This window comes from Artibeus jamaicensis, unplaced genomic scaffold, assembly GCF_021234435.1.
Source record: "Artibeus jamaicensis isolate MK-2021 breed Jamaican fruit bat unplaced genomic scaffold, CSHL_Jam_final contig_525, whole genome shotgun sequence".
NCBI classification, from domain to species: domain Eukaryota; kingdom Metazoa; phylum Chordata; class Mammalia; order Chiroptera; family Phyllostomidae; genus Artibeus; species Artibeus jamaicensis.
In genome coordinates, this window is record NW_026521874.1 from 1,359,075 (window position 1) to 1,381,341 (window position 22,267).

The 22,267-nt window shown below is 59.9% G+C and overlaps 1 protein-coding gene across 1 annotated transcript in view; it reads right to left on the reverse strand.

Annotated features, from left to right (window-relative positions):
• The window catches only part of TMEM132C (transmembrane protein 132C), a 142,627-nt gene that overhangs the window by 24,277 nt on the left and 96,083 nt on the right, over positions 1-22,267 (reverse strand). The window contains exon 4 of the mRNA XM_053669604.1: positions 8,897-9,080. Coding sequence (XP_053525579.1) covers positions 8,897-9,080 — 184 coding nt within the window. The remainder of the gene's footprint in view (positions 1-8,896; positions 9,081-22,267) is intronic.

Here is a 22,267-nt window from a genome sequence, read left to right on the forward strand (position 1 = left end):
CGAGAGGACCCTCCAGTACACACACTCCCATCCTTGTCGGTGCCTGGACCGGGCGGGCGGCCCTGCCGGGGGTCCTGTGCCCTCAGAGGGACCCCAGTGAGAGGGAGAAACTCCGAGGCCACGTCACCAACATCGAGCTCCTGAGCCAAAGGCTTCCGGCCAGTGGGGGACAGAATGGGGGAGGTGGACTTTGTTGGTGCCCGTCAAATCGTACAGAGCGCTCGTATCGAGTGGGCGTGGGGTTGTGAACGCAGGCGTGAACTCTGGATGACCCAAAGAGGAAGCTGGCTGCTGGGTCTTGGGGGTCAGAGGGTCGGGCTGGGGACAGGGCGGCCCCGAGACAGACCCGGGCAGTGTCCCTTCAGGGAGATGCTGATGGATGGAGGCCGGGAGGCCCCTACCTCCCAGGCCCGGTCACCCCATCCTAGGTGTGGGCACAGGGGACTCCTACTCCCCTTCAACACAGGCTGCCCACATCCACCCCAAACCCCCATGAACCCTAATTGGCCAAAATTACAGAAGGAGAATGGACCATCTGCTGTGGAAGTGATGGTTGATACTGCCCCCTAGTGGCAGGTACAGGCAACACAGCGCATGCCCTGCACGGGACAGCGGGCCAACTGATTCCCGACTTTTCTGAGCAGCACCAGCCAGGGCCCCACCCCACCCGGGGACAGCGCAGTGGACTCCCTAATACTGCGGGTCGCTCTGGGGCTGCTTCCCAGGACAACACCCTGTAAACACTGGCCATTTTCCCTGTCCAGTCTGATGACTTTGATTGGCTTCCGTCACCCCAAGGTCCTGCACCTCAGGGCACCCCCCGACCCCGGCATGGCTGCTCTGATCGCATCTCCGTTGCCCCGGGTCCGCCCGTAAGAAGTCTCACGCGTGGCTTCCTAGGGCTGCCCCTGCGGAACGCCCATCCCGTCTCACCAGAGCAGAACACACTGTGGAGCCTCCTGTAGTTTTCCTTTCTCACGGCCAAGCAGCGTTCTGTTTTTGGCTGTCTCTCCATATTCCGTGACTCTTGTGCCGGCCCAGGGCTATCGGGAGGAGTCCGGTTTTGGGCGATTATGAGTCACCTGGCCCAGCTACATCGGCCCGCCTGTCTCCAGGTGGGAAGGTGTTCTCACCTCCCCACAGACCTTGGGGTCGACGGGCTGCGTGGTGTGGGAAGCGTACTTTTAACGCATCGTAAACTGCTTCCCCGTGACTTACGTTCCACCTCACATTCCCCACGCCAACTCAGGCCAGCCCCCGCACCCACGGCCGCGCCCAAGGCGGCCCGTCTTCTCCGTGGGGCCGGGCCAGGGAGTGAGGCGTGACTCTGTGCTTTAGTTTGCATTTCCCAGGGACAAGCGACATCGGGTGTTCTGATTCTCCCAGCATCTCAGATTGAAATGAGTCACTGCGGTGAGTCCTGGCACGCATCCATCGCAGCCTTGCTCTGACACCGATGTCGTCTCGACGTTAACGGGATTTGAAAACAAGCGAATGGTAGGGTGTCGGGAAGACCATGTTGGCTCATCACCGATAACAAAAAAAAGAAAGAAAAATCTGAAGCCAATGACAAGGGTCGCTGGAAGCAGCTTGATGTGGCAAACCTCACAATCATTTATGCCACCCGCCGCTTCAATTAATTACCACCATACAGATAATTAGGGGCGTTTCACTTTTCAGCATGTCAGACTGCCTTGTAAAGCTGGGATTCCAAAAAACCTGCCCGCAGCTGAACAGGGACATGTCAGGGCACCGGTGCCAGGTCAGGCAGCTGTCAGCCCCGAGCCCTGCGGCCGCCAGCGGGGTGGTTGCTCTCCACCCCGAGAGAGAGCCCAGGTCCTCAGCTAAGGGGCCGCCGACTCCTCCTTCAGGTTGACCGATGTCCGCTGAGGAGTCCAGGGGCCCCGCCGGAATGGGAGGTGCACCTCGGGGACTTCCACAGACAGCTGCCGCCACGGGGCCCCCACTGCTCCCGGGCTGACCTCTCCGATGAATGCGAACCTTGTGCCAATGAGAGGAACTGAGTCCCAGGTTCCCCTGCCCTGGCCACCTTTGCAGACACAATTTACAGTTGCAGAAGCTGCAGTCTGGTTGTAAAGTCCCTTGTCCTGTGTGGGACCCCTGACACGCTGCGCACAACACATGCGTCTGGGGTGAGGGAGACCTCGCCTTGCTCTTCAGTGGTTAAGGCACAGAGAGGAGCTTGTCACCCCCACGGTTTCTTGGGCGCATCCAAGGCGGAAGAGTTCCCTGAGGGTCTGCGAGCAATGATGGCAGCGGCCAGGACAGGGGCCGCTCTCGGCAGATGCGACCGTCCGCTGCCCCTGCTTGCAGATGCTCGAGGAAGCCCTGCCGGATGTCTGGCCAGCTGTCCCCGGCGGGGGACTGGCGGCAACCACCTGGGTCTCCCCGGGCTGCCGCCTGTTTGCTGTGTGTCAGTGGCAAACTACTCAGCCTTTCTGTGCCCCAGCTTCCTCCTCCTTAAAAAAGGGGAAACAATAGCAGTGGCCCGGCCTTGGTTTCCTGCGGCTGCTGTTAGAAACCATCACTAACTGGGTGACTTAGAACCGCAGCAATGTGCCTGTCCCAGCTCTGGAGGTCGGGAGTCCGACAGCAGGGCACAGGCAGGGCTGTGCTCCCTCTGAAGGCTCCAGGGAGGGGCTGTCCTGCCTCTTCCGGCTTCGCGGGGTGGCTGCAGCCCTGGTACGCCTTGGCCTGTGGCCACGACACTCAGTCTCTGCCTCCGCCTTCACATGGCGTTTTCCGGGTGCCTGCGTCTGCTTCACCAGCTCTCACACGGACACTCTTGTGGACCAGGGCTTGCCCCAAATCCAGGGTGACCGCATCTGACCCTTGCCTTAATCACATCTGCAAGGACCCCATTTCTGAGTATAGTGATGTTTACTGTCACCAGGGGTTTGGACCTGGAAATGTCTCTTTTGGGGAGTTGACCCGTCTCAGCACAAAGCCCACGGGGATGCTGGGACAGTTGTCTCTGGTCACTGTGATGTTACTGTCCCTGAAGGAGACGCTGAAATGGCTCAGTGAGGATGCTGGCGTAGTGGGGACAGCGGGTGGGTAGTGGCCTGCGGGCCGACACAACCGTGTGAAGGGGGCCCAGCACAGCACGGGGCTGGAGGTGAAACGTGGGAAGGTGGGGGTCCTGGGCTCAGTGTGGTCTGGAGGAGCGGGGTGTCAGGGCTCCCGGCTGGGCGGGTTGCATCTGCAGTCTGTGTTCCGACCGGGAACGGTTCACCTCAGAGGGGCCGGTGTTTGTCCGTGGAGTGGAGCTCAACAGCTGCACGGTGGACACGGCCTTTTCAGGCGCGATGTACCCGCCATGCCACTCACCCACTTGAAGTGTGACCACAGAGGTGTTCCACAGACACCTGCTTCTGCACCGGAGACGCTGGTCTCTCCAGCTTCCATGCTCATCGGCTCCAATGGGGCTGTTCTAAGAGACCATATTACCGCCATGACCACGGCCATCACCACCACTGTCATCAACGCCGTCAGAGTCACCATCCTCACCATTACCATCATCACCATCTTCATCATCACCATCACCACCATCACCATCTTCATCAGCACCTTCTTTGTCACACACCCCACCCCCGCACCTTGTAACTGTAAGAATTTCCCAGTGTAAGAATTTCCACGCTGTGTGACCGCGAGGCCCGCCAGCCTACGGTGCGGATACCGCCGGCTCAGACTCTGCGAGGCAGCTCCCAGGGGGCCCCGTGATGCACGGGGATGAGCGCAGCGCCCGTGCTCAGCAAACGTTTCTCATCTTCGTGCAGATGCCTCTCCGCGTGAGTCAGCAAAGCCCGACCTCCCGGGTGCACCCAGCCGGGCAGCTCAGGTTTCCGAAGGCCTTGCCAGTTTTACATTCCGGGTCCCCAGGATCGGACACCCCCTTTTCAGGGGGGAGAGGATGGCATTTGCCTTGCAGGAAGATTTTCCCGGACTAACACCGACAAGCAGGCAGTGAGACCCAACGTGGAAAGTGTTCCGTAAACTGTGGGGCGCGCAGCCCCTCCGAGGTGGGAATTAGGGGTCACGCGTTTGGTCACTGTGCCGTGCCCCGGGACCCCTGTGACCTCGGATGTCAGCTGTGACTGGAATAACGTTAGGGAGAGGATGCAAGGAGAATCGGTGCATTAGCGGAAGCAACAGGACTTGGCCACCCCGGCCAGGGGACAAAGGACACAGGGGTGAGGGCACAGTGAGGGCACTGGTGCCCCGGGGGACCAAGAGGTGGCTGGACCTGCTCCTGGGGCTCCACTCAGGACACCCCACAGTGCCCGGGCAAAGGGGAACCCCCACTGGGACAGGGTCCAGGCGGGACCGCGGCCTGGTGCGGCTCACACCACATGAGTGACCCTGGTGGCCAGCCACGCCACTCAGAAGTCCTCTCTGGACTCAGAACCGGGACCATGCATGGCCGACGGCACTTCCGATTTCCGCTGGTTAATGACCTGTTTCAGGGGTTCGGGGGACCCCGCTAGCAGGTGGCCCCTCAAAGCAAAAGCTGGGACTCTCCCACACGCCTGCTTGGAAGGAAAAAGAAACACCTTTTGATAAAATCGATGGACGTGCCGGTCTGACCTTTGGAAATGGCGTGGCAAACCCCAGATGGAGGCCGAGGAGAGAAACCTCATTTCATCTCAGCCTTCTATTAATTTATAAAGCAAAACAGCAAGATTAACTCCCATTCAAATTGGCACCCACCCGGGGCTCTCGACAATGACATTCCATTAACAGTCCCCTTTCATTTTTCTGTTCAAGAATTTTCGTGGAAGCCGCGAGACTGGCGCTCTGGCCGGGGGAGGGTGGGGTAGCGTCGGAAAAGCAGTTTTTCTGCCCATTACAGAACACAGCGCGGCATCTCACAACATTTGTTATTTAAATCTCGTCACGGGCTGCAGGCCCGCAGCCGAGATAACACCAGGAACACATTTGTGAGTGGATTTAGGTCTGATTACAGCGCGGGATTGATAGGACTCGCTCTGAGTCGCTGGGCGGGGTGAGGGTGGGAGGGGTGGCGGGCACACGGCCCTGCGTTCCTCCAACCGGACGAGGGCGGCCGAGGAGGCGCGGCTGCCCGGCCGAGTGCCCGAGAGGGAATTGCATACACGTCCCTCCGGTTTTCTAGCAAACCCTGCCTTGCTGGGCACCTGCGGAGCAAGTAGAGGGACACCGTGAGTCTGAAGCCACTCCCGACAGCGGCTTCACACGACCAGGGTCCGAGTCCCCGGCGTGGTGCTGAGAGACGACCTGAGAGAGGGAGGAAAAGTGACCCTGGAATGAATTCCACAGAGACGGCGTCACTCGGGAGGGTGGGTTTACTCGGTGCTCTGGTAAGTTCAGGCAGGGCAGCCAGTGTGGCTGGGCGGGCTGTGCTCCGCCCAAGGGCCGGAGCAAAAAGAAATAACATTTATTTATTTATTTATCTTTAATGGGGAAGGGAAGGAGAGAGGGAGAGAAATATCAACGTATGGCTGCCTCTCGTGCGTCCCCCGCTGGGAACTGGCCTGCAACCCAGGCCTGTGACCTGACTGGGAATCGAACAGCGATCCTTTGGTTCACAGGCCCGCCCTCAATCCACTGAGATACACCAGCCAGGGCTATGAAATTTCTTTATAAAGAAATTTATAAAGACCTGATACAACCCAACACCAAAAAACCCAAACGACCCAATTAAAAAACTGGCAGAGGACCCGGACAGGCACTTCTCCCATGAGGACACACGAAGGGCCCACAGACGTGTGAAAAGACGCTCAGAGTCACCAGTCCTGAGAGAGGTGCAGGTGAAAACCACAACGAGACGTCACCTCGCACGTGTCGGAATGGCCGCCATCAACCAGCCCACAAACAACAGGTGCGGGCGGGGACGTGGAGAAGAGGGCCCCGGTGCACCGCAGGGGGGACTGTGGATCAAAGATGGGACTTCCTCGTGGCGGATCAGTTCCACTTCTCTGTGTCTCAGGAAAAACCCCAAACTCCCGTTTGAAAGAACATCCGCACCTCCGTGCTCTTCCTGACAGCGTTTCCACGGTCGCCAAGATTCAGAAGCAGCGCCCGCCCCCCGTCTAATAATGAGAGGTGACTTTTTCTTATCTACACGTCGTCCAGCTCCGCCCCCCCACAAAGCGATACGCTATTTAAAATGAGGACATGGCTTTTATTTCCCAAGGAATCAAAATCACGGAGAGGAGACACCGGGGGCACCCGGGGCCATCGCCGAATCCACCCCTTCCTTCCTTTATGGGTGGGAAACCCAATTTCGGAGAATGTCAACCATGACACTAAGGACCCGATGACGCTCCCGTTTTCCTGACCCTTGACCTGGTGGCAGGCGGTGGGCCGGCATCTCTTCTCGGGCACAGACAGGGCCACCCTGAAAACATGACCGTGGAGTCCAAACAGCCACAGGTGAGTCACGGGTTTGCTTCAGGGACAGAATTCTGTGCCGGTTGGCAGGAGGGAGGGCTATTTCGAAACTTAACGCCCAAGTTAATCTTCACCTGCGGTGAGGACACTCTTCCTCTGCTCACGTGGTTATTTGTCAACTGGGTGAGCAGTTTTCGATTGCTCCAGACCGTCAGAGCCGCCTCAAAATGCGCCTCCAAAGTTATGGCTGTAAAACGCTCTGTTTGGGGAAGGAGCCTGGTGAACATGGGAGGACGTTGCTGAAAAACCAGTGACCTGTTTTTTTTCCTGTTGTCTCCTTAAAACCAGTATTCTCCGGCCCCCGTCAGAGGAGAGGCCCCCGGCACTCGGACACGCCCGCCTCTCACCCCAGAGAAACTGTAAGTCCTCCATCACCCACAGACCCGCACGCCACCCCGGCATCTCCCGGACGCCACGGGCCTCTCGGCACACATCCTGCTGCTGCTCGGACGTCAGCAGCGGCAAAACAGGCGGAAAAGCAGCCTCAACGTGAGGAGAATAGGCGGCTCCGGTGATTTTGTCCTTTGCTAAGGACAATCGTGGTGGGGTTCCCTGGCAGGAGAGACCAGAGAGAGCGTGTGGCTTGTCCCTCAGAAGCGCTCAGGTCCCGGCTGAGATGCAGGCTGCGTGAGGAAGGCCGTGGGTGGATGGAGGATGGAGGGTGGCGCCCCGGGAAGCAGCCAGAAACTTGTCCGGCCGGGAGTCCAGGGGCCACGCAAGGCTGCCCGGTGGCTGGCACGCGGGGAGGAGGACCCCGGGGAACAGAGTCCCCACCAGCTCAGGAGCCCCTGGCAGACCTGCAGCCGGGGGAGGGAGGGCACGTGCCGGTGTCCAGGGCTCCTGGGCCGCCTGCTACTGGCTCAGTGACTCACAACAACCAAAACGCATCCCCAGCGATTCTGCCGGTCGGAAGTCCTGGATCAAGGCGTCAGCTGGGCTGCGCCCTCTCTGAAGGTCTGGGGCACCCCCGTCCTCGCCTCGCCCCCAGATTCGGAGGGCGGCTGGCAGCCCTTTGCAGTCCTTGGCTTGTGGGCCCATTCCTCCAGCCCCTGCCGCCGTCCAGTCTTGCCACCAGTCACGGGGGTTAGAGCCTCATCTCAACCGCAGGCACAAAGGCCCCACGTCCACACCAGGTCGCACTCCTAGCCCTGGGGGTGGGGGTGGGGGACAGGAGGGTGGGGTGGCACAGGAGTGGGGGTTAGGCCATCCACATGTCTTCTTGGGGGGACACGATCCAAGCCACTGCAGAAGACCTGGTCTCCCCCTGCTCTGTCCAATCCCAGCTCACACCTGCCCTGGCTAAACCACGGGAGAGGCCAGAATCCGACAGCCCTCTCTGGCTATGTAATTTGCATGGGGCGAGGGAGGCTCCAGGGACCTCTCGGCCCGTGGTAATAAATCTCCGGGACACCCCAGAAAGGCGAGGGTTCACATCACCCTTTTGCAGGCTGCAGAACCAGTAGCAACCTCTCCTCCAAACAGCCCGGGGTCGGCCGCTGTACTTTAAGTTTGATTTTACAGAGAGATACAGATGCCTTCTAGAAATTTTAACACTATATATAAGAATCTCCCCCACCAAGTTCCCACCGTGCCTCAGGGACCATGATTTCATCTTAAACGTGCAAAGGAGAAAAAGCCAAATTGTGGCAAAGCTTCAAAAGTCCAGGAAAATCCCACCGAGTCTCGGAAATTCGATCGGGAGCGAGGTCGGCCAGCCCTGGGCAGAGGGCCTCCGGCTCCCCCTGCCTTCCCCAGACACGCACGACACTTAGTTTTTTACTCAAAGACAAGCTCTAGGAGGAACACGGAGGCGCAGGCAGACACGGTGCCGCTCCTCCCTGCTTGCCCGAGTCGCCGGCCTTCACGGTGGCATCTCGTGACCTGGTCTTGGCTTAGGGAGTGGCTGCCTGCGTGCTGTCCCCAGAGCGGAGGCCCCCGAGGGCCAGAGTTGGCCGCTTGCTGCTGATTTCTGAGGACTGCCCGGGGGGAACGCCGCGGTGCCTGTGAGTCGTCTGGGCATTCGCCCCGCGCTTCTCCTGCACCCGTCCCCAGCTCCCCCGAAGTCCGAGGGGATCCTATGTTGCACTGGGCCCCTGAGCTCTTGGGGTTGTTTGTTACAGCAGCAAAAGCAGACCCCTCCTGACTAATGTGCAAGGTAACCTAGTTTCCTTATTAAAAAAAACTGGGACAGACTTGGAGAAGGAAAAGGAAATAATCTAAATAATCACAGGACACGGCAAACGCCATGAAGCCTGAAATAACCGAAAGTTGAGAAAGGCTGGACCAGTGCAACGCAGCACCTTCCCGGGCCCGGGGGAAGATGGGAAAGTTTTCATGCCAACACCCCATAAAAAAGTCACCGCGGACATCCTAGGGGACGACAGGAAGGACACGAGGACACCGTCACTGAATGCTGGCACACCCACGACCCCCCGAGACTTACCATGGCTAAGGGCACGATGCCAACCAGGTCCTTCTGGCTGATGAAGATCTCAGACGCGGCGACGTCCGTGGTTCCCTTGCGTGGGTACTCGACCTGCCAGGTGATAGGCTGTGTCCCCGACAGGCTGCTGAAGCTGGCGATCTCGAAGTTCATCTGCACCACCTCACGGAACAAAACGCTGCCTCTGCAAGAGAAGGTAGCTGGGTGCTCACCCTGCTCAGCGGGAGAGCCTTCCACCCGCAGGCCCTGCTGCTCACCGCCGTGACTGCAACATGTGGGCGCAGGGCACCCCTGTCAGGGACAGCACCTGCACCCGGCACCAACCGCGAGACAGCAGTGCCCCGGCAGCGGGGGGAGCAGCACCCACAGATCGAGGGTCTGGGCACAGTCTTCAGCGCTGAGCCCCGAGTACGTGCTGACAAGTCTCTCGAACGGACTCCTGCCCGCTCTTCAGGCTGTGAGCTGACTCGGTCGCCCGCGATGCGCGAGCCCGGCTGACCTCTGAACTAACCGGATGCGCTTCCACTGCAGTTTCGGGCAGCGAGGCAGATGCGCGGGCGGCCCCTCCCTGGCTCACCCTGGAGGGGCTCAGGGCACAAAATGACACGTCTGGGCTGGAGCTGGGGAGGGAGTCAGGGTCCCCGGGTCCCCCCGGGAAGCCCCGGTGGCACTTCCCGCGTCCCAGCCCCGATGCTCACGCCCCGAGTGACGGGTGCCTGGTGCCACGGCCCCTGCAGAGCTGGCCGTGGCGCTGGTCTGCGGTTCACCCGAGGCAGCCCGGTCCCTGGCTGGGCCATACGTACATCCAGTCCGCCGGCTCCGCCCCAGAACCGCCTGGTAGCTCTTGATGAAACCTCTTCTGTTTCAAGGGGCTCTTTGCAAAGGGGACTCTGTTGCCTGCCATTAAGAATTCTGACCAACACCCTCGGTTTAAGGTGGGCCAAACACATGGGTTTCCAGCAAGCTTTCCTCCGAAACCCTGCGACTCTGGGAACTGCTCAGGGTCCAAATGTCTCAACTGTTTTGGGTGGTGGTGCTCAGGCCCAGACCGGGGTTGGGGTGGCTGCTCGGAGCCACAGAGCCGCCGGGTGGTGAAGGCGAGCTGAGGGCGGCACTTCCCAGCGCCCGGCCCTGTGCTCTCGGCCCTCTCCTCCATGACCGCGGGTGGTCAATCCTGAGACCCCGAGACCCCTGGCGAGCTCCCTGGATGGGGCCTTGGGGGCCACATCCAGCTGGCTGCTTGTGTCTGCAAACAGGGTGGGGGGACCTGGTCCCACCCACCTGCCAGCGCTCAGTCTGGGCCGCTGTCCTATTCTGAGGACCTGGGTGAGTGACTGTGCCGGGCGATGGACCATCTGAAGTGTTGATGACATGGGCCGGCTCGTGCAGGGGCCAGAGAAGGCGCCGCTGAGGACGCTTTGCGGAGTTGCCGACTCAGAAGAACCGGCACTGGCGCCAACAGGGAGGGAGGGCTTCCCAGCACAGGGCAGGGGTCGTGGGGTGGACCTGAAGCCCAGGCCCCACCCGGGTGCTAAGTGGGGTTGCAGGGGTGGGTGAGCGGCCCCCACGTCTCCGCGGACACCCACCGGGAAGGCTGCTGTGTGCACGGAAATGTAGGGCCTTCCCCGTAGCATGTAAAGAGAGAGACACCATATGTACCTAAACACCGTGTCCCAAGTGTGTGCCGCTGCCACTGCCGTGATGCGTGGCAGAGAAACCCCTCCCTCTGCCGGAGCGCGACCACTGAAGCAGGTGCCCACGCAGCCTCCGGGGCTTCCTCGACAGCCAGGAGCGGGAGGTGACGGGAGAGTCACCTCACCCGCCGAGCCCCGGGACCCATGCATCTTGCCGGTGTCCTCTGGGCTGGGAGTGCAGCCCAGAGAAGCGTGATTTACGGGGTGCCGGGCGCTCCTCTGGGGGAAATGCATCCAGCACAAGCTCGAGAGAGAACAGTTTGCCTCGGAAAGTGAGGGGGGGGGCGTCCGGACCATCTGCCTCCTTCTCTCCACTTGCAAAGCGGGGACACCAGAGTGGAAACGAGGAGGCAAAGTCTCACGCACTGAGGACAGAGCCTGGCCCTGGGAAAGGCCCACAGGTCAACTCCGCGTGTCTCCAGCAGGTCTTGCCCTACCTTGTTCTTCGCCCTCCGGGGCTGTAGGTCTGGCTGCCTAAAGCCACCTTCAAAACATGGCCCTCTGGGGCCGGGCCAGCCGCTCCCCTCCCTGCACACGAGCCTTGGGAGGGGTGCGGACTCTGCTGTCCCCTGTGGGACTCATTCGGGGCTGTCACTCTACAGCTGTCCCTGGCAGACACGCCGCCGCAGCACAATGAAGGCACAGTGCGGGCAGATGGGGACGGAGAAGAGAGGCGTGTGTCCGCGGCTCCGTCGGTGGGCAGGGTCCCCCACTCTCTCTGAGCCTCCGGCGGGAAGGGACCAGGGGCTCTTCCCACCCGGCGCCGTGAAGCTGGGGTGAAAGAGGGAGGAATTTAAACCCTCGAGTCTAAACTCTGGAGAACCGCTCAGGACTACCACTTGCTAAATCAATAGTGTAGACTTATTGCAGTAAAAATATTTTTTCAAAAGTGTCTAAAGAAAAAGGGCTCTTACTCCAGAGCAAATAAATTCTGCCAAGAACCACGATAAAATCTGAAGCTCTGGGAGCCCCGGCTCCCCGAACGTCTTAGCTGTCGGACTTTATCCTGTAAATAAAGGGAGTCTGGGGGTGTGTTGAGAAGGCAGGAGGGCCGCCCCACCCCCCGCCGAGGCACGTCAGGGGGTTCGGGTCAAAAGCCACCACCCACAACCGACTGCTTCACGCCTGTGGACAGAAGTGGGGCTCACAAAAACGGAGAAAACCCCCCATGAGGGGGAGGCCGCTCCAGGGGGACGGAACCGTGGGGGCCAGGCGTGGTTTTATTCCTCCTACTTCCAGTTTATTTCACGAAGCAGAGGACACATAGGTGTGTCTGGGAAGGGTTTCTTCCGACCCACCCCCCCCCAGGGGACACGCAGGTCCCCAGGATGCTCTGGCTCACCCAGAGCTGTCCGTGGTGCTGAAGCGAATCTGCCCCGCAAGTGATCAGCAACAGTTACCTCCCCTTGCTGTGATGCCAGGCGGAATTGAACAGAAGCCTCCACACTCCGGGGGGAAGGAGGCGGAGCATAGGTCAGAGTCAGGGGGAATCTCAATGACGAAAACCAGGGGCAGAAGTGGCGATGGACAGGACACCCCGGCGGATACCAGAGCGAATTTTCCACCGTCCCTGACGCGGGAAGTGGCGCTATTGGTAGGTGGGGAGAAAGTTGGCGGAAGCCTCCAGTCCTGCTAGCCCCCCCCCCCGCCGTGTGCACGCCCCGGCCACACCCCCAGAGGCCCCTCGGCCCCTCCACTTTCCACGCCGGCCAAGGTTTGCTGCAGCAAGCCTGGGGCTTCCTGGGACCTCCCGTGCCAGGGGGCGTGTGGTCTCCATTCTCAAGGAGCTGACATTTTAGCTGAGTTCTGTCACACTTGAGGAAGTACAGTTGCCAAAGGACCTTCACTGTCTGGGTGGAGGGGGTGTGGCCCCAGACACCGCTCAGCGGGGGCTCTGTGTCCACAGGGGTGGCCCCCCAGCACGGCCTTGGTGGTCGCCACAGCAGGGGAAGCACTGAGCCCACCCTTCAGATACAACTGGCCAGGAAGACACTCCCAGGAAGACCACGTGGGGAGAGAGAGGACTGTCCATCCCAGCCCCACGCTATTGGACCAGATCAATTTAGCTCCACACGGGAGCCTGGAGAAAACCAGTGGGGAAATCGCCCTGCTTCTTGTGAGAAATCATAGTTGTTGGAAGGCAGCAAGCTTTGGACAGTTGGTCAGGCAGCAACAGGTGACTCACGAAGGCTCTGGTCAACACGGCTCGCTGCCTGAGTCCTGAGGGGTCCCAGGGCCCCTGTTGACTTTGCCGGGATGTGGCAATCGGCTGGGGTGCTGGAGCACGGGGTTCCCAGGGCCTGCCCCCATCTCCTCCCTGCCCTCGGGGCCTGAGTTTGGAGGGAGAGCAGTGGGAGGTCCACCCCATCCCAGGCCAGCTGAGAGACAACTGAGACACACCCTGGCCTGGCCTCCCACAACGGCGGTCAGGGGGTGGGGCACCGGGCACGTCAGGGACTGCCCCTCAGAGACTGGGTAGGGACCCGGAGACCTCCCAGACCTCGGTGCTGACCAACGACCGGACAGCACCCTACCCCCTGTGGACGAGGTGGTGGAGAGCAGGGTGTCTGAGCACCACGGGTCTCCCTCCTCTGGCGCCATGACAACCCTTCCCACCAGATCCACCTCGTGGACAATCGGGCCGAGCTGCGGACTCCGAGTGGACCGTGTTCCAGCCTGAAATACCTTCGTGAATTTGGAATCTGCATTCACTCACTGGCCTTGTGGCTCCCAGAGCAAGGCAGGTAGAACGACAGAAGAATGGTGTTGTGTCTACTGGTTTTTTTTTTCCTCCTCGAACCCGCAACCCTTTGGTGTCTGGAACAGCACTCGAACCCACTGGACCTCCTGGCCAGGGCATGTACCTCCTTGCGCACCAGGGCTCCTGGACGGCGCCAACACCCGCTGCGGAAGTGGAACTGGTGCGGCACCTCTACGAGCGACTGCCCGGGGCCACCTCCCGAGTCCTCACAACACAATGTCCCTTCCCCGGAACATAACGTCCTCTCTACCGTCTTCTCTCCAGTTGGCTCCACTCTGGCAGCCCTGGGGGGACGCAGAGACCCCCGCTTCCTGGGCCTTGGGGCCTTGGATCCCGCCCCTCCCCAGACAGCCCCGAGGCCCCCGTCCCAGCATCCGCCTGGTTACCCTCGGCTCAGCTGCCGCTTTATCGGTATCAGCACACAGCACATTACGCACTCGTCAGCACCGGGTTCAGCACCCGCCTCCCCCTTCTCGAAAGCGAGCACCACGAGAGCGAACACAGCGTTTTTTGTTCACCGTCAGACCCTCGTGAGGCGCCGACTCCTGGGAGGGGCTCGGAGCGTGTGTGCGGGATGAATAATGAATGAGTGATCGCTCCCGGACCAGTTCCTGATACGCGCACGCCGCTCTCCCGCCTGGAGTCAGGGTCCCATTAATCTCCCCGCAGGAGGGAGAAGCGGTCGGTGCCCAGCCCCAGACGCGGGCGGGCGCGTCCTTCGGAGCTATCGGCCTTTCCAGAAGGGCTGAACGCCTTCCAAGAGGAGCGGAAAGCGGAGCCCGTGGAGACCTTCCCGGGAGGACACGCGCTGGGCGCCAGAACTGCAAGGTCGCCTTCTCCAGCTGCCACAGGAGGCAGCCGCTGGCCCAGCTCCAGAGCCAGCTGACAGTGACGCCCGCCGAGCGCCGCCGCGCCACAGGGGAGGGGCTGGAGGAACTGTGCGGGGCACCGCTCACAGTCGGTGGCCGGAGTGGGTGGTGGAGGGCCTGGCGGCAGCGCCAACACTCCAACTCAAAGGACTGGGTGGCGGTGGTGGGGGTCACGCCGCCCCGAGCCCTCCGCCCAGGTGCCCAGCTGCCAACCGTTTTCCAAGTCCCCGCGTGTGCCAGGGGCTGTCACCTGGTACCAGGGACACAGAAGTGAATGCTCCCTGTCCACAGTGGGTCACAACCCACCACAAGGACCCCTGGAACCTGCCGCCGGTTCCCCGCTTATTTCCTTAAAGACGCAGGAGGAGGCTGAGCAGGTGCACGGAGACACGGGGTGTCACTGGAGCTGGCGGGGGGGGGGCTCATTGGTGCTCCGCCCCCCACTGCTCTTTGCAACGGGGGTCCCACCACATCCTTGGGGGAGAACTTACGTGAGCCATCCCCGCCCTCCTATTGAATGTCCTCGATCCCAGCCGCACCATGGTAAGGTGCCTCGGTTTCTCCTTTCGTGAAAGGATGGCCTGCTTGGGGTCCAGATCCTCCGCCCACTGTTACGCGGTGACTCTGGACACAGCCGGCATGGTCTCCACGACGTGGTCGGCGCTTTGGGAAGCGGGGCCTTCAGAGGCCGTCCCCACCTCCTCCCAGGGACCTGGAGGCAGCATCTCACTCTTGGATCTCAAAAAAACCGCTTCCTTGTGTCCTGACCCCGAGGTGGGCTGCACCTGGGAGGCAGGCAGGGTCGAGAACCAGGGTGACAGTGTGTCCCCCGCGAGCCATCAGCAGAGCCTGTGGCAGGGGCGGGGGCGGGGACTGGTATGGGGCAAGCAAGTCGTGAATGAAAAAATACAGGATGAAGAGTGTTCCCCCGGCCCGTCCTCCAGGGAGCAGGGCCCACCCAGCTCTGTGGACTGTGCTGGGCCGTCCAAGAGGAAGTGGGCAGGCCAGCCGCCTGTGCAGATGGAAGGACGAGGTCGCCCCCGCCGAGCCGGGGAGTGGCCGCCTTGGGGAGCAGGGAGACTTTTCACATCAAAGGCACTGCTGCCGGAACTATTCGGCGAGGGCTCCGAGGGGACCTCCAGCTCAGAAAAAGACATTTTTAGGTGACTCGCAAGCTGCCGAAGAGAGAGCGAAGCTGTCGGAATGAACTGGACCCTCTGAGAAATCCGTCGGAAGTCTGCCGTTTCATCTCGGAGCAAACTCCTAGCCATGGGCTCCCCGGGCTCCGGGCTGAGCGGGCTGGAGACCATGGCGCTCCCCTGGACACAAGGGTGGGGACGGTGACGGTGCTAATGACGATGGGAAATGGGGGAACCAACAGGAGCCCCACACACTTCCCTGCCTGTTCCCGCCCACCCCCATCAACCCCCCAGCAGTGGCACCCCCTGCAGGGCTCTGTGGCCAGGCGGGAACCACTGTGGGGAGGAGGGGACGCAGGCACCCGGGATGCAGCCCTGGGCAGTGAACGTGGGTTTGCCTCGGCCCCCTAGCCTGTCCCTGCGCCGGGGGCTAACGCACGGTGACCACCCCCGGTCCTCACGGTGGCCCTGCAGCGTGGCTCTACTCGGCCCACCGGGAGGAGTTAGGACGGACCTGACTCATCCGTGAACCTGGACCTGAGCCCAGGTCAGGTCCACTCCAGGCCCCACGCAGGTGCGGGACACACCCAGGTGGGGCCCCAAACCCCACATGCCAGCGGCGAGATGCCCTCTCTACGCCGAGGTCTGTGCAGTGATGGGGAAGGCGCATCCCTCGCGGGATTGGCTTAGAAATGAAAAGCACCAGGCTTCCAGCCCGGCTGAGGGCAGAGAGCTTTCTCTCAGGTTCACTGAAAAGAGAAGAGGAGAAAGACAGCAGGGAGGGAGGGGGAGGGGAGCTTGCTCCTCGTAGGGAAGGGATGCGGTAAACACGAGAACTGCAGAGGCGTCCCAGCATGCCCCACTGCAGAGCCGGGCTCCTGACGAGAAGGCTCTCGGTCCTCGGAGCCCCCGCGGGCCCGGACCTCTCACTGCCTGATGAGGACAAATGGCACGGCCGGGGCCCACATGCTAAATGGTCCCTAAAGAAAGAGACTCGGTGACGGGATGTCACCGTGGGCTCCATACCAATAAGGTCATCGGATGTGGGGCTCTGGGATCCCTGCCTGGAGGGGTGTTTGGCCAGCAGCAGTCACTGTGGCCAGCACCCACTGCAGACGCCACCAGAGCGAGAAACGGTCTCGGAACGAGGCGGCACCGAGAAATGTCACTTCCACCTCTTCCCCCTCTGAGGGCTAAAGAGTCTGTGTGTGTCGTCGGAGTGAGTGAAAGGAGGGGCAGAGACTGGGGCTCCGGGTCCCCAGGCCCCTGGCCCTGCACCTCTCTCCACCCCTGCCCCCTGTCTCCACGCCCACAGGCGGAAGAGTGGCTGCCCAGGACACTCGGAGGGGTGCCAAGGCCCCTGGGGTGTGGACAGGGTGCTGGGATGGGACCTGAACGTGGCTGCAGAGACACCCTCGGGCGGAGACGGGGGCGGAGGGGTCCCAGGACCGTCCACAGGGCGCTCTTGCTGCTGGGTCTGCCTGCCCCACCCTCGGCCACAGGCCCTCCAGCCAGCTTTCCCTTCCTCTCTCAGGTTACTTCCTCTTTAACACTGGCCACAATGTTGTTGCCACCAGGGATGAAAAAAGGAAAGGGGGAAAAGACCCCAGGACAATGCCTGGGTCAAGTCTCACACATGGGGGGGGGGGGCAGTTGAGTCCAGACGGCGCTCGGGCGGTTTTACTTGCTTATGTAACAGTGGAAAAATACAAGTCCAATCCCTTCTCTCCCCGCAGCTAATAATCCTTTCAGCCACGACAGAGCCGAAGTCTGGTCTTGTGAAATAGGTCAGGGATCGCTAAATAAATATACACCGCCAAACAGGTCTTTCAGACACACACTATGTAAACAACGCATTAATAAAAATATATGGTATAAGTTACATATGAGCGTGCATCATGTGTTTATAACACATGCTGAAGTACATTTGGCTATTTTCGCTATTTGCCCTCTTTTGGACACTTAAAAAGATGCTTTGCTATGCAGCACAAACACAGTAACAGTCCGAATGCTACAGAAAGGAACTCGGCAAAACAAAGTTTCTCTCCCGTCCCTGACCCTCAATTTCTCAAGTCCCCTCCCATCTTCCCATCAAGAGCTTTCCCGGGATCTGCCACTCAGTTACAAATATGTTTCTTTGCTTTACTTTTAATTCAGGTAAAACGCACATAATAACACGCAATTGACCATCTCAGCCACTGAGCCCACGGTCCAGCGGCACAGTCACTCTTAGGCAGTCGTCCCCATGGCCGGTCTGCAGGACTCACTCGTCCATTGTGAAAATCTCAGCTGTGTCCCCACTAGAGCTGAAGTCCCCTCCCCCAGCCCTGGTGCCCGCACACACACCGCACTTCCTGTCGCTAGGAACCCAGCAGCTCCGGGGACCCGTGCGTCCCACTGCGCCCGGCTGTTCCACTCCACAGTGGCCCTGAGGTTCACCCATGAAATTGGATGCTGAACCCTCGCTTCATATTTTACCCTGAAGCGTTCGGGTGCCACACACATGGCTGGGTCCCCGGCATTTTTTTCCCCCCTTAGCAATATTTCTTAGCGTTCCAGATCAGTGGCTACAGACATAGCTCATTTAAAATGGCTATATAATATTCCGTGGGAGGGAAGTGCCTGGGTTTATTCAACCGGTTGTTTCCGGTTCGTCACGGACGATGCTGTGGAAGATGTCCAAGCATGGAGGCCCACGGGCCGTAGGCCACATTGTCACAAACGTCCCGCTGAGTCGTGGGTTCGAGGCATTTAAATCTGCAAACCATTGAAGTGCTGCCCAAGGAGACCGCGCCAGATGGCAGCGTCAGCAGCGGCACAAAGGGCAGTGCTGCTTACGCGCGCCCAGTCTGCAGCCAGCCCGGGATGGAGGCCACACGCCCCTGGTTTTGCCACGCCCCTCTCCACACCACGCCTCTCACCATGCCACGCCCCTCGCCACATCACGCTCATCACACCACGCCCCTCGCCACACCCCCCTCGTCATGCCACGCCCCTCACCATGCCACGCCCCCTGTTCAGGGAACGCTTCTTCTCTGGGCCCCCCCTTGGGTGTGGGTTCCCTCGTTTGTTGCCCCAGGATTCCACTGACGAGACTCTGGGAAATTGGCCCAATTGCTTCAGGAAGGGGGGGGTGAAGCGGGTACCAATAATCCCCTAAAAATAAACCCTCCCTCATCATTTCTATTTGGAGTAACGCTTTTTATGACATATTTGCTTTCTAAATAGCTATCTTGATTATTCAAAAAGACAGAAAAGGAAACGAAATTTCCCAGCCACAACAGAGGAAGAAAGAATCTATTGGGGAGACTCTTTGCACCCGATAATTCACAATCGGGTAAGGAGCAGGCATCGAAGGTGGGAAGGGCTTTGGATGGGGGGGAGGGAGAGAGGGAAGTGTGACTGGGGGGCACGCCAGAGACAGTGAGTCAGGAGTGGGCACCGCGGAGCTCTGACGAGGGGACGGGACGCTGGCCCAGGAAGAAGACAGGAATCCCCGTCGACAGCGACCTTTGCTGAGGCCTTGGGCCCTGGGTGGGGCAAGCCCCCGCCATCTGCTTGCCCAGCCGTTCCTGGCATCCAGCAGGTAGCTCTCAAGACGGTTTTAAGTGGGGCTCCCTGGTCGGGAGGCAGGAGGCAGGCAGCTTGCTGGCTTCAAGGCATGACCTACATTCCAACTTTAAATGCGCCCTTCTGCTCCTACAAAAGACGGGGATTAAGATGAGAGCTCTCCCGGGGCATTCAGGGGAGGGGCAGCCTGGTAGGATCATGGGGCTGCAGCAGAATGTGGAGCGGGGGGGCCCCAGGCCAAGAATCCGATTGCGTTTATTCCTGCGTTTGCCTCTTACTCCTGGCCACTGGCACTGGGTGTTTGACAGATGGGAGTGATACAGTCTCCTCCTGAAACAAGTTCATTGAAGTAGAAGATAAAGCCGATTGCAATATAAGATACGGACTGAATAGGAACAGCATGTGTGTCCTGGGGCTATGACAGATGTCACGCACGGTACTTAGGAGACTCTGGCGCAGGCACCCGAAGACCCCCCCTCCCCCCGAGCGCCCAGGGTCTGCAGCCAGGAGGGTGGCCTCTCCAGGCTTCTGACAGCCTGTGCGGGCAGGACCTGAATGAAGGCCACAGCTCGCTCTGTGACCGCAACACAGGAGCACAAAACCCGAAACAGATGAGCAGCCAGTTCAGGAGGGCAGAGTGGGAGCAGGGTGTGAGGTGTCTGCCTGTGTCCGGAGGCCAGTTCACACCCTCCCTGGACGGGCCGATTCCTCTGCGGGACGGTCTCCCAGGCTGGGGGACAAGGCTCCTTCGGGGACCTCGGGGTGTGATCTCCCAGTACAGGGTGGCTGGTCCGGAGCACGGGCTTCCGATACGATGCGGATGTGGGGTGGGCAAGCGCAGCACGGCGGCTGCGGTGATAACGCTGCCTCGTGTGAGTGAGTGAGACTTGCTCGGAGTAGGCCGTCAGCGCACACACCTGGGCAGGTGACAGTGGGTCAGTGAACTTGACCGTGGCGACCACTTCCCGACGTATGTGTCAACTCATCCGCCGTGTGCTCAAGCACAGAACTAACGCCTGCTTGAGTGTGGTGGGCAGGGAAATAGTAGGGGTGTGATCATTTATAGTTTTGATAAGAACATTTCCCCCTAAGTGCCATCGGACGTGCTTGCGTGTGCTGTTGTCACGTTGCAGAAGGACACGCTGATGATTGTGTGATAACAAAGGGGCGTTATTTGTGGCGGACCCTGTGTATTCCCTTTTATCTGCAGTTTTACCACAATACGGGTGGGGGGGGGCACAGAGGCTCCCAGGGGCCACCCACACAGTGGACTGTGACTCAGCCACTGAGGCTCTGACACAGCCTTGGTTGCAGCGTGAGGACCCCGGGGACACGAGGCCGAGGGAGAGACCCCGGCCACGGGGGCCTGGTCGTGTGTGGCCCTGTTTGTGTGAAACATCCAGGAGGCTAAGGGGGCCTCCTTCTGGGGTGATGCGCATGCTCCGGCAGAGTGAGGGCCGGACAAGTCCGTCACGTCGTAGAGAACTGCTACACTGAAAAGGGCGGATTTTACGGTACGTGAGTCACAGCTCCGTAAACAAAGTGTGGAAGAGCACAAGAGAGGCGGATGTTTAAAGCTCCTTTCAGGAGTTCGGACCAGCCTCTCCCTGCACCACAAGACACACGTGTTTTAGCACCATCGCCATCATGCCAGCAATGACAGCCACAGAGGCTGAACTCTGGGGATCGGCGGCTGCCTGGGTCGACCCCCCGCACCTCCTCATCCTCACGTGGCCTCAGCCACCACCGTCCAAGGCCCACGGGGCAGGTACGGCAAGCAAAGTGCGCAGTGACACCTCCAGCACAGGGAGGCAGAGGGCTGCAGCGGCTCTTGTCACCTGCCCGCTCTCGGAGGCAGAGGTGCGTCTCGCCTGAGGGACGGGACTCAGAGACGGCGGCGGCCACTGAACAGGAGAACGTGCCCCCAACAGGTCCTTTTAACCCACTGAGCACCCGACACTGCGCCCTACAGACCTGTCCCCTGCCCCCTTCAATGGCCCACTCTTCCTCACCCCAAATAATTTCAGAAGGAAGAGCCCTGACCCCACCTCACAGACGCGGGGGCTCAGCTGATTCTGCGACCCCCCTCAAGGCCAGGTGACAGTGGGGGAGGTGGGTGTCAGTCTCTGAGAATCCAGAGGTCGCGCTGCGTGGGGACCGCTGGGAAGGCTGGAGGGGACCGTGAGGCTGCTGAGCGTGTGTGGGGGGAAATGACCCACCACAGGGCACATTTTTTCCCAAGAGAAAAATAAACAAATAACAGGACAAAAATGAAACAAAAAAATTAAAAGAGGGGGGAAAAAAGAGAATAAAACAAAAGTTAAAATTAAAAAAAAGAACCAAAAAGAAAGAGAAAGAGCGCATCATTTCTGGTATCTGACTCTACAGTGTTTGTGGTTTTTGTCACGTTGGACTTACTTTACAATTCAATAAGCTGTAGATAAATGGTAGCAAGGCACAGAATTCTTGTCAGCAGACATGCAAATAAGTGTGCCGAGTGGGGGGACAATTGATTTCTCGTCTCACCCACGTGGAAGGAGCTTCCCCTGTGCACCCGTTTATTCCCTGGCCTACATGTGTCTCTGCCTCCGAACCTCTCCTTTGAATGGTTATAACATTTTTCAGGCTCCCTCATTAATCACCAGTTAACTAAGTTTTGACACGTTCATTTTTTTTGTAAGAGAGTCGTGATTGCCCCAGCTTTTCTATTCTTTGGAAAGGTATCCTGTAATAAAGTAAAAGCTGGTCAAAGCTATCACTCCCTAAAGAATAGTAATAGTAACAATACCGGCACCCAGGGCTACCCACAGGGTCGCCAAACAGGACACAGAAGGAAGTGTGTGCTTCAGGGGAGGGGCGGGGAGGGCTGTGGGAGAAGCTCCCCTCCCTGCCTGTCCTTTGTCACAGCCAACGAGGCAGACCTGGCCAGCCTTCCTCCATCACAGTGGCCACCACCTCCTCCCATTCGTCCTACCTGGAACACAAGGAAGAGGTGATTTGGGGGGAATGAGGGCGGGGACTCCGCGCTGAAGATGGAGAAGCAGGAAGGAAGGGGCAGCCTGAGTCTCAGGTGGAGCCCCCCCGCCAGCCTTGGAACCTCACGCCGCCTGCACCCCGAAGGGCAGCGCAGGCACGAGAACGGGGAGAAACCCGCCAGATTCGGGAAGGAAGTCGACCCCGAGACTCATTCATCAGAGCGGTCCTTCCCGACACGCACGTCAAAGCAAGACTTGTGATGGCCCACGCACGCACGCACGCACGCACGCACACATGCACACAGGCACACAGGCGGGGCGGGTAATTATTCCACAGCCGAAAGCGCGTCCCAGATGGCTGAG